This window comes from Giraffa tippelskirchi, chromosome 7, assembly GCF_054371585.1.
Source record: "Giraffa tippelskirchi isolate mGirTip1 chromosome 7, T2T-mGirTip1v1.2.pri, whole genome shotgun sequence".
Lineage (NCBI taxonomy): Eukaryota > Metazoa > Chordata > Mammalia > Artiodactyla > Giraffidae > Giraffa > Giraffa tippelskirchi.
In genome coordinates this window covers 69303381-69324208 of record NC_137281.1, presented here as the reverse complement: position 1 = coordinate 69324208, position 20828 = coordinate 69303381, and the positions used below count along the sequence as shown (strand labels likewise).

Below are 20828 nucleotides of genomic sequence, written 5' to 3'. Positions count from 1 at the left end.
ACTGCCAGGTCTTCATTTGCATCCTTGCCTCATTTTGCACCAAAAGATCAGAGCCTTAAAGCATCTGGCTGTAATCCCTTAACTATGCCCTGAAGGGCTGAAAGGGTTAAACACTCAGTAAAGAGAATATTCTTAGGTTTAGACAATCAAGATCACAAGTGCAGAGGGTTGTGCGAGGTGGTTCTCCATTGTGTATCTTCAGTTGCCTCCTCCATACTGAATCCACCTGGATGGGCATCTGAAAGCCTCTCTGCTTGGGTCTCCCTCCCTTCCCTCGTCTAGGAGGCACTCTTAGCTCTTGGCGTCTCCTGCTCCTACACCTCTCTTCCCTCTTGGAGTTCTGTTGCTTCCTCCTCACAACCTCAAGTTCAGATTAGCAGTCTACAGACTTCTCCTCCAGGAAGTCAGGTGTCCTTCCAGGTGGGAGAGAAGAGTTGAAGGTCCAGGAAAGGGATGCTGCTAAGCTGCTAAGTCGCTTCAGTCGTGTCCAACTCTGTGCGACCCCACAGACGGCAGCCCACCAGGCTCCGCCGTCCCTGGGATTCTCCAGGCAAGAACACTGGAGTGGGTTGCTATTTCCTTCTCCAATGCATGAAAGGGAAAAGTAAAAGTGAAGTCGCTCAGTCGTGTCCGACTCTTAGCGACCCCATGGACTATAGCCTATCAGGCTCCTCCGTCCATGGGATTTTCCAGGCAAGAGTACTGGAGTGGGGTGCCATTGCCTTCTCCGGAAAGGGATGGGGAAGGGCTTTTTCCCTGGAAGAGCTGGACAGTGGAAGAAAATTTCTGTCACAAATCATACAAATGGTAATTCTTCATTGGTTGCTAAGTTCAGAAACTTCTTTGTTCCCTCTGTCAACAAATTCACTTTTTATAGTTTTGTGGTTTAAAATGTCCTGAATTCTTTTTGTCAAATTTTCATAAGTTTCAATATACTTTAAACTTCTCCCCTACCCCAGGGATTCAAGGACACACATGAACAAAGTCTAAATTGATGATATATAAATGGAATCTGTCCAGTCAGGAATTTTGATGCTTCAACTTGAGTTAGGCTTAAAATATGTGAATATAAAATTATATGAATAAACTTTAGTTATGCTAAAGATATATGAATATTTTTTATAAGACAAATTAATGAGATAAACAAAAGTTAAGCTTTTAAAACTCTAGCTTTATATTTCAAAGTTTGGCTTCAGCCTATTTTCAGTAATTTTCACAAAATGTGCTGCTAATTATAGAAAAATTATTAAAGCAGTCCCTGAAAGATTTAGGCTTAGCAATAGTTCACCAGCAACTGTCCGGAGTAGCTTTACAAGGTAAAACAGTAGCAGAAATCTCTGTCTGCAAGACAGGCCTTTTCTCCTTTGTTTGCCTGTCCACGGCACACCCTCCCTGAATGGCGCAGAGGCGTCATCAACTCCCCTATCTGAAATGAGGTTATTATCCTGGAAGTATGGACCATCTTCTGTCCTGTTTACGCAAATGGTCACACTTCCAGAAATCCCTCTTCTAAACAGTCCCCAATTTGGGTGTTAATCCCATATTTTAAATATGGTCTTTCAAGCCTCAAGCATTACCCTCTGTGTGAAGTTTGCCTGATGGCCCCAGTTACACCTCATGGCACCCTTCGTTCGATTCAATAAATATTTATTGAGTATCTGCTTACTATAAGCAAGGCAAAGGGCTAAGCACTGGAGATAGAGCCATGAACAAGACAGACCAGGAACTGTCTTAATGGAATTTAATTCTACAATTACATATTCAAGATGTAAATAAAAAATTAGTAAGCAAGGCATTTTTAGATAAAGAATTAAAAAATGATGTTGCAAAGATTGACTGGGGACAAAGTTGACACTTGAGCTAAGACCTGAATAATGAAATGGAGCCAGCAATTGAAAGATATGGAGGATACACATTCCTATGGGGGGTGAGGAGGCAAGTGCAAAGGTACTGAGGCATAGATCAGTGGGTGTGTTTAAGGAGAGGAAAAGTGTGATTGAGATAACGTAGCTAGAGGGTAGTGAGGTAGAGGAAAGAGTAATAAAGATGAGATCAGAAAGGCGGGATTTTTCTAATTTAGTATGTGTCATGGTGTATTGTAAGATTTCACCATGTCTGCTTGTCTTATCACCAGACTGGGGATTATTACTTTTGATTTTTGGATCCCTGATGTCTGACATAAAACCATTAAAAGTAGGTAAAATATCTGCTTAATGTATAAATACAAAAGAGCACATGTTTTCTTCAAAAATACAGTTTTAAGTGGTCAACTGGTTCAAGAAAATGAAGTTTTACTAAATGTTTAGTAAATTATCAATAATTCAACTTCAAATATGCACAGAACTTGTGGAGAGTTATAAAAGCAAACTAGTTTCTTTCTTTAGGCTCTAAAGGCAGCTCTTAGTTTTATAATTCATTTGAGGTGTTGAAATTATTTTCTTACTCCTTAACCATATCAAGCTCAAGTTTGATTTAGTGCCAAAGTTGAAATGAAGTTATGTTTTGACTATACTTTGGGAAGGAAAAATAATGAATTATTCCCAATTATCCCCTCTCCCTGGGCAAGCAACAGAAAAAAGTCCTATAGCATAACTCGAATCAGTACTTTCAAAGTATTCCCCAAAACTCACGCATGGAAACCTTTTCTTCTGCCAGGAAAGAAACATTTAATATAGAAAAATCTGTTTTCACCTAAAGAACAAAAGTATTTAAATTTATTTTTCTTATCCATGTTAATGTTAAAAAATTTGTTTCCTATAGCTATTAGGGAGCTTCCCTTGTGGCTCAGATGGTAAAGAATCCACCTGCAATGTGGAAGACCTGGGTTTGATCCCCGGGTTGGGAAGATCCCCTGGAGAAGGGAATGGCTACCCACTCCAGTATTCTGGCCTGGAGAATTCCATGGACAGAGGAGCCTGGAAGGCTGCAGTCCATGGGGTCGCAAAGAGTTGGACATGACTGAGCATTAGAAGTCATAGCTATTAGGAAAATTGCACTAATTCATTTAGAAATCACAAAATGATGCAGAATGTGCTTAAATAGTAGGTAAAGACAGATAAATGATGGTGGAGGGAAGAATGAAAGAGGTAGCTATTAAGCTATATGTTTTGAGAGGTACTGTGTTAGGTACATTCTCCTGCATAATTCCCCTTAAACTTCACAAAATTCTTTGAGTCACAAAATTCTTTGAGTCAGGCATTTTTAACTCATTTTAACAGATCTGGGATTACTGAGTAAATAATTTGCTGGGATCACACATAGTTACTACATGACAGAGACAGCATTTGAAAGCAGAGCTGTCTGACTAGAGGCTTCACACTCTTTTATATGTATATGTAATATATACATATTTAAAGCAGTTAGACATGTTAGAGGCGGGATTTTACTGTGCCATCAATATTTAGTATTTCCCTATCCTTCTTATATGAATCAAAATTATGTCAAAATATCTAAAAACATTCTTCATGACCAGTTTTAGCTAAAAAATTAAAGCAAAAGAACCATGAATACAGAATGATTTAAAAATAAATTATCAGCTGTTAAAATAGTTTAATTTATAGGTTGTTGTAAACGCCACTATAAAATACTGTAATTAGAAAAAGTTTTAGAGGCCTGACAGCTCAGTTGGTAAAGAATTCACCTGCAATGCAGGAGACCCTGGTTCAATTCCTGGGTCAGAAAGATCCCCTGGAGAAGGGATAGGCTCCCCACTCCAGTGTTCTGGCTTGGAGAATTCCACGGACTACAGTCCATGGGGTCACAAAGAGTCAAACACGACTGAGCAACTTTCACTTCACTTCACTTCAGGAATTCTATGGCCTATAACACAAGGGATCTGGACTGGAAAGTGCTCCAAATCCCTTCTAGTTCCAACACTCTAAGGTCCTTGGGCTTTCCAGCTTAGAATGTAACTATTATGTGAAAATTTATAAGTGGAGTCTTCTGTTTAAATGAAATACTTTTTTTGCTTTCTAACTGTGATGATTTGTAAAATTATTATCTCAATCACACTATTTGGTCATTTCCTCACTTCTGCATTCCTGATAAGCAATCAGAGATGATAGGATGGAGGGTTTTTTATTTTTTAATTTTTCAGTAGTTTGAAATACTATTTCTTTGTCATTTTTGTCAGTGGTTGTCTGACTGAATTTTAGAAATGATTCTGAGATGCCCATCATTAAGACGCAAAGCTTTATTTTAAAGGGCAATCTCTACCTAAGAAATATTCTTATTTCTGAAAGTCTGGAAGTTCAGCTGCCATAAGCAAATCATCGTTCATTTTGGGAGAACTTCTTTATGTACTTGGTGAGCATACTTAGTCTGGTTGCACACAGAGGAACAGGTCTGTGTGGGACCTGTGGGAACAGAGAGCTGCAAAACCAAGTCACCTTATTCAGTTTCTCACTAGACCCTGACATGGGTGCCCCTGGTTCTTAATGGAAATTATAATCCTACCCTCTGAGGAGGGGGTTGCTATGATTCCCAAGAAGAACCTAACTGGAACAACTTTTGACTCAGAACTTGAAAGATGGTACTTTCCTGAAATGTCCCTTTTCATGAATCTTGCTTGTTACATGTTATTAGTCATTGAGGTAGGACACAAATGATGTTGAGTTTCATTACATGGCAGGTTTGGATTAGGTAATGTTACCTTGTTACTAATGGTTACTGCTGCTTATTTTCTCTTCAATAGCAGAGTAATGGTATTCAGATGATCTATTTTAGGGTCCATGTTTATCTGTATTCAACTAAAGTCAACATAGTATTGGTAATTCCAGTATTTTACCACACAGAAGCACATTTTCTTTCAACCATCATTTATGTTTATACATCAGCCATATGTCTTTGGTTATGGGACCCAACAGACAGTAGTGTGTGCAAGTTACAGTGCAAATAACTTTCGTTTGATTCTCTGAGCCTTCATTAAAAAAAAAAAAGGAACTATTATATCCCCAACACTGTACTATGTTCTTGGGTTAAAGATGAATCCTTTGCTCAAGGAAGGTGCAGCCTAGGGGAAGACTGTGTTGTAAACATACATAAAAACTCTAGTAAATATCTAATTCTCTAAAATAAATATAAATAGTATTTTAAGGTAACTAAAGGTCTGCAAGGAGATCAAACCAGTCAATTGTAAAGGAAACCAGTCCTGAATATTTATTGGAAGGACTGATGCTGAAGCTGAAGCTCCAATACCTTGGCCACCTGATGCGAAGAACTGAGTCATTGGAAAAGACCCTGATGCTGGGAAAGATTGAAGACAGGAGGAGAAGGGGACGACAGGATGAAATGGTAGGATGGCATCACCGACTCGATGAACATGAGTTTGAGTAAGCTCCAGGAGTTGGTGATGGACAGGGGAGCCTGGTGTGCTGCAGTCCACTGGGTTGCAAAGAGTTGGACACGACTGAGCGACTGAACTGAACTGAACTGAAATTAGTCTTTGACCATTGCAAAAAAAAAAAAAAAGCAATAATGATATAGTGCTTTTACTTTATACCAACCAAGAAGTGGGAGCTAAAGTATTAGTCAAAATCACTTTGCTCAAGAAATTTGGAGATGCTTATTTATTCCACTGAGAATATTTAACCATAAGGATTTATCTTAAGTGAAATTTGTTGGGGAACGGTGAGAATTTGTCTTTCTCAGTTGCCTCTGGGTAGATTGTGATCAAAATTCTCATGCAAAGATATCTCTGCTCTCTGCCAAGAAGACCCCATAACCAAAGATAAGGTAACAATCATCTAAAGTTCTTCCTCTACCACAGTATTTCTTTGTTCCAAAATAGAGTGCTTTCTATCGAGTGCCTAATATTCTTCTCTGTTTTTCTAAAAACCCCAGTGAGTCCAAATTTGGTTTGTGTCATTGTAGAGTTCTATCTGTTCTGTCCCCAGAGCCCTGCATAGCACAAACAACCCTAAGTGTTTGCTTAGATCAGGAAACACAAAGCCACCCTCCTGGACCAGGCAGGCCCTTCATCCCTCGTTGCAGGAGAAACATAATGAGAAGCCCCTTGTGTTTTTTCTACTCTGATCTTCTGGCAGTTTATAAACCAGCTGACAAATTCTGGATTCAATATATATTCTGAGAATCTAGACTAAAGCCTCAAGATGAAGAATTCTAAAAAGATCATTCATCTAGTCAATATTCATTCTCCTTACATGATAAAACCAGCGTTGTGCTAGATGCTGTGAATAAAAATAAAGAGAAGGAAAGACAGAAATAAAGAGGGAAGGAGAGAAAGAGGAAGAAAAAGCACAATACGTAAGGTAAGCATATTAATGGTCCCTCAAAGATTTTATATTATCCAGTTGTGCCCACCTAATCACACAGGCCTTTAAAAGCAGAGAACTTCTTTTAGCTTCAACAAGATATCACAGAAGGGGAAACTCAGAGAGATTCAAAATATGAGAAGGAGTCAGTGCCCTCTGTGGGTCTGAGGAAGGGGGGTGGCAAGAAAACAGGAAAGCAGGTGGCCTGAAGGAACTGAGAGGAGCTCCTCACTGGCAGCCAGAAAGGAAACAGCAACCTCTGCAATCTCAAGGAACTGAATTCTGCCAGCCACCTGAATGAGCTTGGAAACTGATTCACCTCCAAAGGCTCCAGAAAAATCATAGCCCTGCTGGCACCCTGATTTCTGCCTTATAATACTTAAAGCAGAGGAATCAGCCAAGCTATGGTGACCTGGATTTTAGCCTGCAGAACTACAAGATTTTTTAAAAATGGGTATTGTTTTAACTGATAAATGTGTGGCAATTTGTTATGGCAGCAATAGGAAACTGATCCAAATAATACATGGTACTTGGCCACAAAGAATCTAATGGAGAAGAAGGTGAGTGCCCTGGAAGGTTAGGGTGCTTTGGTTTTAATGGAAGAGGTCAGTGGGGGATGGGAAAGCATCCCAAGGAATGAGACTAATCGCTCTGAAGCATCTCCCTGATACAGCTATTTAGAATAATGCCTCGTTTTGAGGGCATTTTATGAGACACTCTAAACTGACCAAGGATTTGGGAGCAGTGTGCTGTGACTGTTAATCTGTCTCTCACTTTGGGCTGCTCCAAACGAAGCATAAGACATCTGGTTACCACATATAAACAGTTTTCAAAGCTGAGCAAGTAACCCTCACACAGAATCTTTCTAGATTGCAACTTGTCTTAAAATTGTTAAGATAGCAGCCATGCTCATGTTCTGTGTGTCTGTTACTTGCTTTTTTGTGTACAGGCTTCCTTTCAGTTCTCTGGAGCGTGCATTAGGGAATGATTATTTTTAATAATCCATAGAATGCATTTAGAGCATACCCATCTTGTGGGAGGTGAAAGAAAGGGTAGGCTAAGGCTTTGTAATATGCTTTAGAAACTGATATATAGGATATTTCAAAATACTCTTTTGGTTATTAACAGTGATGGCAGAGAAGCAACAATCTGAGGGGAAATATTTGTAATGCATATCACAGAGAAAAGACTAATTTCTTTAATGTATAAAGAGTTCCCCTAAATCAATAAAACACCAGCAACTCAGAAGAATATTAGTATATTTTAAAAGGAGTCACAGAAAAGGAAATACTAATGCTTTTTAAACTTGTAAAAGTGCACTCAATATCACTTATCATAAGGAACACTAAAATGAAAGCCACAAATGATTTATAATTTATACCCATTGGACAGAGAAGTTCAAAACAGTTTATGATACACTCTATCTATGAGTATGAGGTGAGACAATGTCCAATATTGCCAGTTGACTAGTTGAAACTTTGGAGACAATTAGTTCATATTTACTAAAATTGAAAATGCATATATCCTTGGATCCAGCAAATATTCTTCTTACAATTTTTCCCGTAGATAAACTTGTATATGTGAAAATGATTTATGTAAAAGGACAATATCTGAAACATGCTGTAATAGCAAATGTTTGGAAACAACTTGTATTTCTACTAAGAGTGGGGTAGTTTAAAGAAATCATGGAAAAATCATATAATACTATTCATCTGTTAAAAAGAATAAACAAAGTTGGAACAACCATTTAGGAAAACTGTTGGGTAATGTTGACTAAAGCTATACATAGGCCTACCTTATGACCCAGTCTGCTCCCAGGTGTTTCCCCTGTAACCATCAAAAGACACGTGTAAATCTGTTCCTAGCAGCTTTATTCAAAATAGCCGCAAACTGGAAACAATCCAAATGTCCATCAACAGGTGAATCCATTAACATAATGAAATAATACTCAGCAATAAAAACAATAACCGATATACACAACAACACGGAAATCTCCTTGATATGTTGAGGGAAAGAAGGAAAATATAAATATGGTTTTGTTTATATAAAGTTTCAAAACAGGCAGGATGAATTGTAGTAATAGAACTAGAGGTTGACTCTGAGGGTACGAAAGTGATAAAGATGCTCTATATCATCATCTGAATGGTGGTTACATGGGTGTACACAAATACAAGACTCTTCATGCTGTATATGTAAGATAGGTGCACTTTATACAGTTTCTAACTTATGTTACAACTCAGTAAAAAAAAAAAAGAAAAAATACAAGAGGAAGAGCATGGAAATGGATGAGAATGGGTAGGAGGAAGACAGCAGCTCTATGTGTATCCATGTATATAATCTGTAAACTAGATTGTTAAATAAAAGCATTTCTCAGCTAGAGTTCCTTATCTGAAACACAGCACACAGAAAATTATTTGTAATTATTTCTTCAATTCTCTCAAGGATGGTACATAATACTCTTTCTGATGCCTAGGAGAAAAGTTAATTTATTACACACAGCTGGTGCCTTAGAGAGGTTAATTTTCTCCAGGAAATTTGGCTGAGAATATTTATGTATGCTATATTGTGTGTTTAAGTGTATATTTTACACAACAAACTAACAGTGATTATCTCTGAGAGGGAGGTAGGTAGCCCATTTTTAATTTTATGACTTGTTGTACAATTTGAATTGTGTAGTATATCATGTAAACACACACATTTCTCTTTAAAGGGGACAGTGGAAATGTAAGGGAGGTGGGGACACTCAAGAATAAATGCAACAATGCTTCACTATAGCTGCATATTAACCAAGATATGTATGCTAGTGGCATTTAGCAACAGAAAATGTTTTGGGCTCAGTTTTTAAGTTCAAATGCTGATTGTATTGCTCTGAGTAATCTAAAACAAGAAAAAGTAAACATACTGAGGGTAAGGTGTGTGACGTTAAGACTGTCAAAGTTCCGGAACTGTCAGGGGCATAGTTAAAGTATGGCAAGACTCCAAAAATATTCTGCCAGCAGGTTGGGTCACTATTTCCCATCTAGTCCAACTGATGCCTGATTCCCTGTGTAATGTGTGACATGAAATAGGTTGATAACTGAGACAAATTAAGGGAGGTCGAGAAATATGATTGCTTTGCTGGGAATTTTAAAGGGTCAATTCAGTTCAGTTCAGTCACTCAGTCATGTCCAACTCTTTGCAAACCCATGGACTGCAGCGCACGAGGCTTCCCTGTCCATCACCAACTCCTGGACCTTACTGAAACTCATGTGCATTGAGTTGGTGATGCCATCCAACCATCTCATCCCTTCTTCTCCTGCCTTCAATATGCCAGCATCAGGGTTTTTTTTCCGATAAGTCAGTTCTTCACATTAGGTGGCCAAAGTATTGGAGTTACAGCTTCAACATCAGTCCTTCTGATGAACACCCAGGACTGATCTCCTTTAGGATGGACTGGTTGGATCTCCTTGCAGTCCAAGGGACTCTCAAGAGTCTTCTCCAACACCACAGTTCAAAAGCATCAATTCTTCGGTGCTCAGCTTTCTTTATAGTCCAACTCTCACATCCATACATGACTACTGGAAAAACCATAGCCTTGACTAGATGGACCTTTGTTGGCAAAGTAATGTCTCTGCTTTTTAATATGCTATCTAGGTTGGTCATAACTTTCCTTCCAAGGAGTAAGCGTCTTTTAATTTCATGGCTGCAGTCACCATCTGCAGTGATTTTGGAGCCCCCCAAAATAAAGTCTGTCACTGTTTCCATTGCTTTCCCATATATTTTCAATGAAGTGATGGGACCAGATGCCATGATCTTAGTTTTCTGAATGTTGAGTTTTAAGTCAACTTTTTCACTCTCCTCCTTCACTTTCATCAAGAGGCTCTTTAGTTCTTCTTCACTTTCTGCCATAAGGGTGGTGTCATCTGCATATCTGAGGTTATTGATATTTCTCCTGGCAATCTTGATTTCAGCTTGTGCTTCATTCAGCCCAGCATTTCTCATGATGTACTCTGCATATAAGTTAAATAAGCAGGGAGACAACATACAAGCTTGATGTACTCCTTTCCTGATTTGGAACCAGTCTGTTGTTCCATGTCCAGTTCTAACTGTTCCTTCTTGACCTGCATACAGATTTCTCAGGAGGCAGGTCAAGGGGTCTGGTATTCCCACCACTTGAAAATTTTACAGTTGGTTGTGATCCACACAGTCAAAGGCTTTGGCGTAGTCAATAAAGCAGAAGTAGATGCTTTTCTAGAACTCTCTTGCTTTTTCAATGATCCAACGGATGTTGGCACTTTGATCTCTGGTTCCTCTGCCTTTTCTAAATCTAGCTTGAACATCTGGAAGTTCACGGTCCACATACTGTGGAAGCCTGGCTTGGAGAATTTTGAGCATTACTATGCTAGTGTGTGAGATGAGTACAATTGTGCGGGAGTTTAAGCATTCTTTGGCATTGCCTTTCTTTGGAATTGGAATGAAAACTGACCTTTTCCAGTCCTGTGGCAGCTGCTGAGTTTTCCAAATTTGCTGGCATACTGACTGCAGCACTTTCACAGCATCATCTTTTAGGATTTGAGATAGCTCAACTGGATTTCCATCACCTCCACTAGCTTTGTTCGTAGTGATGCTTCCTAAGGCCCACTTGACTTCACATTCCAGGATGTTTGGTGCTAGGTTAGTGATCACACCATCATGGTTATCTGGGTCATGAAGATCATTTTTGTATAGTTTTTCCATGTATTCTTGCTGCCTCTTTTTAATATCTTCTGCTTCTGTTAGGTCCATAACATTTCTGTCCTTTATTGTGCCCATCTTTGCATGAAATGTTTCCTTGGTATCTCTAATTTTCTTGAAGAGATCTCTAGTCTTTCCTATTCTGTTGTTTTCCTCTATTTCTTTGCACTGATCGCTGAGGAAGGCTTTCTTATCTCTCCTTGCTATACTTTGGAACTCTGCATTCAGATGGGTATAGCTTTCCTTTTCTCCTTTGCCATTAGCTTCTATTCTTTTCTTGGCTATTTGTACGGTCTCCTCAGACAGTCATTTTGTCTTTTTGCACATCTTTTTCTTGGGGATGGTCTTGATCCCTGCCTTCTGTACAGTGTCACGAATCTCTGCCCATAGTTCTTCAGGTACTCTGTCAATCAGATCTAACCCCTTGAATCTATTTCTCACTTCCACTGTATAATTGTAAGGGATTTGATTTAGGTCATACCTGAATAGTCTAGTGGTTTTCCCTACTTTCTTCAATTTCAGTCTGAATTTGGCAATAAGGAGTTCATGATCTGAGCCACAGTCAGCTCCCAGTCTTCTTTTTGCTGACTGTATAGAGCTTCTCCATCTTTGGCTGCAAAGAATATAATCAATATAATTTCGGTATTGACCATCTGGTGATGTCCATGTGTAGAATCTTCTCTTGTGTTGTTGGAAGAGAGTGTTTGCTATGACCAGTGCAGTCTCTTGGCAAAACTCTGTTAGCCTTTGACCTGCTTCGTTTTGTACTCCAAGGCCAAATTTGCCTGTTACGCCAGGAATCTCTTGACTTCCTACTTTTGCGTTCCAGTCCCCTGTAATGTAAAGAACATATTTTTTGGATGTTAGTTCTAGAAGGTTTTGTAGGTCTCCCTAGAACCATTCAACTTCAGCTTCTTCAGCATTACTGGTTGGGGCACAGATTTTGGATTACTATAATATTCAATGGTTTGCCTTGGAAATGAACAGAGATATTCTGTCGAGAGACTGAATCCCAGTACTGCATTTAGGATGCTTTTGTTGACTATGATGGCTACACCATTTCTTTTAAGGAATTCTTGTTCACAGTAGTAGATATATTGGTCATCTGAGTTAAATTCACCCATTCCGTCCATTTTAGTTCACTGATTCCTAAAATGTCAATCTTCACTCTTGCCATCTCCTGTTTGACCACTTCCAATTTGCTTTGATTCATGGTGTTAACATTCCAGGTTCCTATGCAGTATTGCTGTTTACACATTGGACTTTACTTCCATCATCAGTCACACCCACAACTGTGTCTTGATTTTGCTTTGGCTCCATCCCTTCATTCTTTCTGGAGTTATTTATGCACTAATCTCTAGTAGCATGTTGGGCACCTACTGTCCTGGGGAGTTCATCTTTCACTGTCCTATCTTTTTGCCTTTTCATACTGTTCATGGGGTTCTCAAGGCAAGAATACTGAAGTGGTTTGCCATCCCCTTTTCCAGTGGACCACATTTTGTCAGACCCCTCCACCATAATTTTAAAGGTTAGACAGCAAAATATGAAAACAGCTTCTCTGTTTTGCCCGTGAATAAAGTAAGGTACAGAAAGCCAAAGAAACTGAAGCCTGATGGCAGAAACTATCGGATTAAGCAGAGACCAATTTAGCATGTGTGCAAACACACACATACAAGCACCAGAAACCAGAGTGGTCTGGGTGAGTAGAGGCAAGTGGCTTGCTAGTCTCTAGCCAGCACCTCGGGCTGTCTGTATGTCCAGAAAATTGCACCAGAATTTCCAGATAGGGTTGTAATAAGGAAGATAACAACTACTATACATGTATTATGAGATTTACTGATCACATCAATGCATGTGCCAAGTGCTTTACGGGCACTATATTGTTAAGCCCTCAAGTATCCCATTGAAGTAAACAATGCTGTTATCCTCAGGTTACAAATGAGGAAACAGGCTCAATGAGCTAAGTAGCTTGCTTAGCAGTTAGCGAGTGTACAGCCCACTTCCTTTCCTCTGAGCCATGTCCTGTTTGTACATTACATCGTCCATTGTCAGTCAGTGGGAAAAATCCCTCACATAAAGACTTACACATGCACCTTCATACAGAGTCCAAATCTTTATTTAATTGTGACTTAGCTTTCCCTCAAATCCATTACGTTTCTTAATTTACTAATGCATTTGACCTCATTTCTTGAAATGGGCACACATTTCTCAGAAATGCTTTACAAGTTTGTTTTTGTTTGCTTGTTTGTTTGTTTTTGCTGTGATGCTCACCCTAAGGCACTGATAGAGATTTCTTGAGAAAATTGTTGAGTAGCATATTCTTTAGCATCTTGAAAAGCCCTGCTATGGGGTCCCTTCAAATAAAGTTCAGTATCTAAGGGTTAATTCATGCAAAATATCTTCAGAGCTACTTCAGTAGCTACTTCAGCTACAAGTTTTTGAGAAATATCTTTGATTACCTGGGATAAATTCACAAGGACATTTCATTCAGTATTAAAGTATGTCTTATCCTTTTAAATATCCTAGAATGCCAAAGAGGAACATCAATCATACTTTCTTGAAACTCCTTGATTTATAATTCTTCACTACTGATAACATATATATGCCCAGAAGACAGTAAGTAAATTAATGAAAATAAAAATATTGTTCTATTTTCTTCCTCATATTCTATGTAGAATAATCTGTTCACCTGATTATAAAGTGGTTGAAGCAGTAAGGTAAGTTTATGGTTTCATTTTGGCAACATCTCAGCCAACCCATGGGCAAGAGCAAAAGTCAGACCTACCTAAGGCCTAAAAGCAAGAACTAGATCATTCTGGGGAACCAGATTTCTTTCTATAGTTCTGGAAGCCAAATGGTTTGCATCCATATGATATCTCTCAGCATCTACTTTGTGCTCTGCTACTGTTGAGAGGTTTGCTCTGCCTGGCTCAGGCTATTTTAGCTACTATCTTTTAGTCCTATCCCATTGTCCTGGGAAAACCATCTGGTTAGATGAGTTTGAGCCAGGTATCCACCATAATCCCTTACGTTCTAGGCAAGTGTGTGGAATCACGTGGTACACTCCCTCTCAGCAGGGCTGTGGAGATGGGAAGGAGAGGGTGTGGACAGATATGCTAAGAAGAGGGTTATGGAAGTGGTGAGGACATAACTGTGGAGAAAACAGTTGGAATTTGTATTATAGCTGCTATATGGGAAGCAATATTCTTCCAGAATCTGGCTAGAAAGAAATTATTCAGAGAGCATCTCCATCATATTTAGATATTGCCTTTCTTGAGTCAATCAATTTCTAAAAGCTCTTAAGATGAAAGGATAGACTTTGGAAAGGGAACTCAAATAGACCTAGCATTGTGCTCTAGGAGAGAGGACAAAGGTGAATATACCTAGTCGGTTTTGTTATAAACGGGGACTGGAGACTCTTGACTGAATGGTGATTTTTGCCTCAGAAGCTCTGTTCTGGGGCATATTCATAAAGTCTGAGGCTGAAGCTTTTCCTGAATGTTTTGGAAATTAGAGATGGAAAACTTAAGTGGATAGTGCTGGCTGCAATTCAATGCATGCTAGTGCAATACAGAGGAGAAAAATGTTATTTAAAACCACGAATGAATGTGGCAATTTCTGCCTTTCCACGGAGAAGCTAGGAGTGGAAATAGGGAGTAAGGACTAAATCTCTTTCACTTTTCCTTTTGCAGAAAGAGGTGGAGGAGGGAAGGGTGAGGCTTAGAATTAGATGCCCTATGTGGTTTTAGCAGAACACATTAGTGGGTCTTTGTACACCCAGAGAGAGTCTATATACTGAGTACAGAGTCTAAAGATTCAACAGAGCTGACATGAATTAATTTTTATAAGAAAATGGAAGACACATTTAAAATTTTTACTCCTGAGAGAGAAGAGGTAGATAAGAAAACAGAGGAAACCATGGAGGAGAGCCCTGGAACATAGGAAAGAATCCAGAGGGCTCTTCATATTATGGGTTTCCAATATTCTAAGTTGTTTGGCTGCAATGTAAGTTGCGTCCACTGTTGCAAGCCTCAGTCAAGTTGGCTACATGGAAAATATTTTAATGAGTGTTTTTGTTTGTGAATATTTATTTGATAGGATAGCTCGGTTGGTAAAGAAACCACCTGCAATGCAGGAGACCCCAGTTTGATTCCTGGCTTGGGAAGATCCCCTAGAGAAGGGGTAGGTACCCACTCTAGTATTCTTGGGCTTCCCTTGAGGCTCAGCTGGTAAAGAATCCGCTTGCAATGTGGGACACCTGGGTTCGATCCCTGGGTTGGGAAGATCTCCTGCAGAAGGGAAAGGCTACCCACTCCAGTATTCTGGCCTGGAGAATTCCATGGACTGCATAGTCCATGGGGTCGCAAAGAATCGAACACGAATAAGCGACTTTCACTTTACTTTGCAAAGACATCCCCACCAGTGTGTACTTTGCCCCTCATGCTCTTTTAACAATGTGACACTGATACATATCCATCAAGAAATGGAGTCTATGCTCCTTCTCCTTGAACCTGTTGGATGGCTTATAAGTGCGTCACCCAGTAGGATGTGATGGAAGGAATGTTACCTGAATTCTGGAGATAGGTCCAGAATGGCAATATGGCTTCCATTTGGCTCTTGCTTTCTCACAGGAGGCCTCCCATGGAACCATACTATCATTTTGTCAGAAAGTTCATGCATCATGGAAAGGTCATGTGTGTGTATATTCTGAGCAACAGACTCAACCAAGCAAAAAGCAAGCATCAACCCCTAAAAATGTGGGCACACAAGCCTGAAGATTCCTGTTCTTAATTTTCCCATTTTCCAGGGCAGAGTCCAATCACTGTGCCGCAGAGGCAAGCCATCTCCACCATGTCTTAACTGACTCAAAGAAACTATGGGAAGTAGTCAATATTATTATTTTAAGCCACTAATTTTGGGAAAACTTGTTATGCTGCAATAGATAAATAAAACAGCCTTACTTCCAGGATCTCCAGAAAAAAATTAAAGAACTTTGTAATGAAATTTGGATTAATTCTCTCTTAAGCTTAAACAATTGGATCATATTTGCTTTCATGGCACTTGTTAGAACTCAAGTGCTAGTCTTCGAACTTTAAGAGTTCTGTAGCCGAAAAGACTAAGGCTACCAGTGCAAGGAAGGATGAAAGGTGCTCTGGTCTGAATGTGTGAGTACCCATAAAATCCATAAGTTGAAATTCTAGTCCTTCAAGATGATGATATTAGGAGCTGAGGCTTTTGGGAGGTGCTTAAATCATGAAGGCACAGTCCTCCTGAATGGAATTCATGTCTTATAAACAAGGCTTCAGAGACCCCTGGCCCCTTCCACTATCTGACAGTGACAAGTCTGCTTTCCAGAAGAGGGTCTTCACACAATCATGCTGGCAGTCTGACCTCACATTTCTAGCCTCCAGAACTGTGAGAGATAAATTCCTACTGTTTATAAGCCCATGGTATTTTGTTATAGCAGCCAGACAAGACCAAGACAGAAGAGGTGTTGCCTTATATTTTAGGCATAAAAAGGTAGATCTCAAGGACAGCCAAGGAGAAGACAAGTGATTTGATACACTAAGGAACTGATTCCATATTATTAAATTCTGCACTCCTATTTCCAGGGCTACGTCCCTGGATTTCCACAAGGAAAGGACAGAAAATTCTGTAGTATATGGAATTGTCAGCTTATGAGTGTGACTAGTGAATTTTGAAATTGAACTCATTCAAAATGTCCTAACCTAAAGCAATTTATTAGCTACCAGGCTCGAACGGCATTTATTCACCTCTGCCTGTGCTGGAGAATGGCAATCCTTACAGATGTGATCGCATTCTCTGCCAACCTTGGAACATATATTCATAACTTGGAGAATGTGTGTTTCAAATTAAACTCTCTTACATTTTGAGTGATTAATTTCATTTATACTTAACTATATGAAACTTTTGACTCTTCTGTAAAAGAGAGCTGAAAATAAATTTTCTGGGCATCTGAGTTCTAAATTATCTCTAAAAATAATACTTTGATGAGTAAAGCAGAGAAAAACGACAAATTTCCTGTCATATACATAATAAGTGGAAAATTCAAGTACGTGAGTGTAGGAAAACAAAGGACCGTATTTTTTTAATAGACATGTTTTTTCAGGCTTTGTATGAACTTGTGTTGCTGCTGCTGCTGCTGCTAAGTCGCTTCAGTCGTGTCCGACTCTGTGCGACCCCATAGACAGCAGCCCACCAGGCTCCGCCATCCCTGGGATTCTCCAGGCAAGAACAATGCCATTTCCTTCTCCAATGCATGAAAGTGAAAAGTAAAAGTGAAGTTGCTCAGTCGGGTCCGTCTCAGCCACCCCACGGACTGAAGACTGCCAGCCTCCTCCTACATGGGATTTTTGAGTCAAGAGAGTACTGGAGTTAGAAAGGCCTAATTGTTCTGCAATATTACCAAGAGACAACCCCCAAACTATAGGTGACACTTTCAATAGAGTTACCAACTATATAATTGGTTACAATATCTCCATTTTAAATCTCTATGCTGACTGCTCCCATGAGAGATGGAGTAGGGAAGATGCACTAACTTTGGGGTCCTATGTAATTCTTGTCTTATTGCTTTGTAATTTAAAATTTTAATTTTCTTAAAAGGTAAAAAAAATCTTTCTAATATTACCTCATATATATTATATATGTTGGGGAAAATATACAATATGAGATTATTTGACCCAAATATTCAATGCAATTAGTCATTATTATCCTTAACCCGTCAGCTAGGTGGATGCAAAATAAAAGATTTTAGTGAAGATGTCTACTGAGGCCATTTAAGGCCAGGTATTTTGCTATATGTAGGCTTTAGTAGCTTTGGTCTGTTATGATGCAGCGTTTCTCATCTATATCCAGAAGAGGAATGATGTCCTGCATCACTAATGGTCTTTGAAAAAAAGGGTTTGAATGGCCAAATAAGTTGAGGAAATTTTTGTTTAAACATATTTTAAAAAAATGTTCTTTCCTGCAGAACTTCTTGGCCTTTGATATATTAATGTGTATTTGACTCTTTAAGAATAATAGAATGTGAAGCATTTCCAAATCTTATTCAGTTGCACATTATCTATAAAGACCACAGGGCTTGGTTTGAGAACTATTAGGGCAAAGGATACTCAATGATGGGAATTAAACAAAAAGTTACACTTTTCAAGGTGTGGCAATCATCACTAATTCCACTTATTTTTACAAAGAAATACAATGATCCTATCTGGGAACAAAATTACTTTCCACAAATTCAGGTGGGGTGTGTCTGGAAAGGGGGAAACTGTCCCAGCTGAGGGAAGCCTTATATTCTCAGGGCTCCGTTGGTGCTGTCATCAAGGGTGGAGCTATGGAGTCACTGAGGAGCTTGCCTAGACAGAAGGTCAGATATGTGTATGAAACTGAAGGCCAGAAGCCGAATCCTATCTTCCTGGAGAGAAATAAGAGGAAGTGTTCCTAGCAATAATCCTGTTTCATTTCTTCCTTTAATACAGATTCTTTAGACCACAAAATATCCATCATGATTTTCTTCATTAATAAGAAGCAAGATTTTGTTAAACCTAAGAGATGTTGCACTCAGATATGACTCATTTCTATCTTAAAGTGACTAATCATTACTCCAAGCTTTGGAAGCTATTGTTGGTAAAAAATAGGTGCATGATGACTCCAGAATTTATACATAAGAAGTGGCTTGAAGTGGTGAGTTGGTGGAAGGAAGAAAGAAGACTTGAAGCTGTGCCTGTCCCTGCACATCCTATTAGATTGGGGAAATGTGGATTATCAATAGCAATGAGGGGGAATGGAGAAGGTGAGAGGCAACGCTGGGGCAGGAGTGAGATCTAAAGCACTCTTATGTCTTCCTGAGTCCCCTCTGTTCTTACATGCATGCTTTACATGTAAACTACAAGAAGGAGGTGGTAAGGTAGAGGAAAGGAGATGCAGAGGGAAGATGAAGGCAAGAGCTAGAAAAATAAACGGAGATTTCTACTTCTCCATCAAGGTGTTCAGAAACTGGAAAGAGCCTTAAAGGCCACTTGTCCAATTTCCTCTAAAAGAGCCTCTATCTTTCATTAATGGCCCTTTGGTTTCTGGTCATTTGCTTCCAGTGACAGGGTGTTTACACAGTTCTCAAAGAAGCTCATTTAATTTTCAAACAACTCTAATTACTAGAGGGTCCGTTCTTAACGTTTGTTAAAATATCTGTTCTCAGTGTCTACTTCCATTTCTTGGTTCTAGTTCTAGAACATTCTGAACAAGAACATTTCCTTCCTGGCCTCCTAAACTATATAGAAAAAGTCCTCAACATGACTCTCCTAAATGTTTACAGACAGTTAGCATGAACTCACTGTTTCTTTTTCCTGCTCCAAATATCACTAACCCTGTCACATGTTCCTCAGAGATGATAATTTGAGAAATTCCTCCATTCTTGTTATTCGCCACTGGATACATATCAGGTATCCAATGTTCTTCTTAAAGTTGGTGTGAAGTATATGCAATCAATATACAACATGTAATTAATGCTATTGTACCTGAAGATAGCACTTTCGAGAAACTAGGATCTTTGGAGATTTGGTAATGTTAATCTCCTTACAGGGGTCTATATTGGACTGGACCACATGGAGCCAGTGGCAGCCAGCGGACCTGCTGCCTCAGAACTCACCTCCGTCTCATGGTCTCAACTCTGCCGGAGAGCCCCTCACTGTGCTTCTTCCCGAGCTCCAGTCAGTGGTGTTCTCTGCTCAAGGTTCTACAGCCACTCCTCATCTGAAAATGGCATTCCCCAGTGATCTTAGCGCAAGAACATTCTGAAGCTACATGCACATCAACTCGAATACCCAAAAGTTTGTGTGTGTTATGTATGTCTATGTGTGTCTGTGAGAGAGAGAGAAGAAGAGAATTATTTTTTATTATTAACATGAAATAATTTGCTTTAGACCCAGGTATAAAGAAACTACTTGTTTCTCTGAACCAATATGTTTTTTTACATGGATTGACAATAAGAAATTCACCTTTAACTGATAGCTTAAAGTCCATTTTACAGTCCAGGTTTTATGACTATATAAGTTTTTTTTTTTTTTAAAAAAACACCCTCTTCCCAAAGAAAGGCAATGCCAAAGAATGCTCAAACTACTGCACAATTGCACTCATCTCACGTATTAGTAAAGTAATGCTTAAAATTCTCCAAGTTAGGCTTTAGCAATACGTGAACTGTGAACTTCCAGATGTTCAAGCTGGTTTTAGAAAAGGCAGAGGAACCAGAGATCAAATTGCCAACATCCACTGGATCATCGAAAAAGCAACAGAGTTCCAGAAAACCATCTACTTTTGCTTTATTGACTACGCCAAAGCCTTTGACTGTGTGGATCACAATAAACTGTGGAAAATTCTGAAAAACATGGGAATACCAGACCACCTGACCTGCCTCTTGAGAAACCTGTATGCAGGTCAGGAAGCAACAGTTAGAATTGGACATGAAACAACAGACTGGTTCCAAATAGGAAAAGGAGTACGTCAAGGCTGTATATTGTCATCCTGCTTATTTAACTTACATGCAGAGTACATTGTGAGAAACGCTAGGCTGGATGAAGCACAAGCTGGAATCAAGATTGCCGGGAGAAATATCAATAACCTCAGATATGCAGATGACACCACGCTTATGGCAGGAAGCTAAGAAGAACTAAAGAGCCTCATGATGAAAGTGAAAGAAGAGAGTGAAAAAGTTGGCTTAAAGCTCAACATTCAGAAAACTAAGGTCATGGCATCCAGTCCCATCACTTCATGGCAGATAGATGGGGAAACAGTGGAAACAGTGTCAGATGTTATTTTTGGGGGCTCCAAAAT

The 20828-nt window shown here is 39.3% G+C and overlaps 1 protein-coding gene across 1 annotated transcript in view; it reads right to left on the bottom strand.

Moving 5' to 3' along the window:
• Positions 1-8128: 8128 nt before the first annotated feature.
• The window catches only part of LOC145513800 (uncharacterized), a 331143-nt gene continuing 318443 nt past the window's right edge, over positions 8129-20828 (bottom strand). The window contains exons 4-5 of the mRNA XM_081510757.1: positions 19648-19859; positions 8129-11818 (exon numbers count right to left, since the gene is read on the bottom strand). Of these exons, the coding sequence (XP_081366883.1) occupies positions 19710-19859 (150 nt within the window). The 3' untranslated portion in view covers positions 8129-11818; positions 19648-19709. The remainder of the gene's footprint in view (positions 11819-19647; positions 19860-20828) is intronic.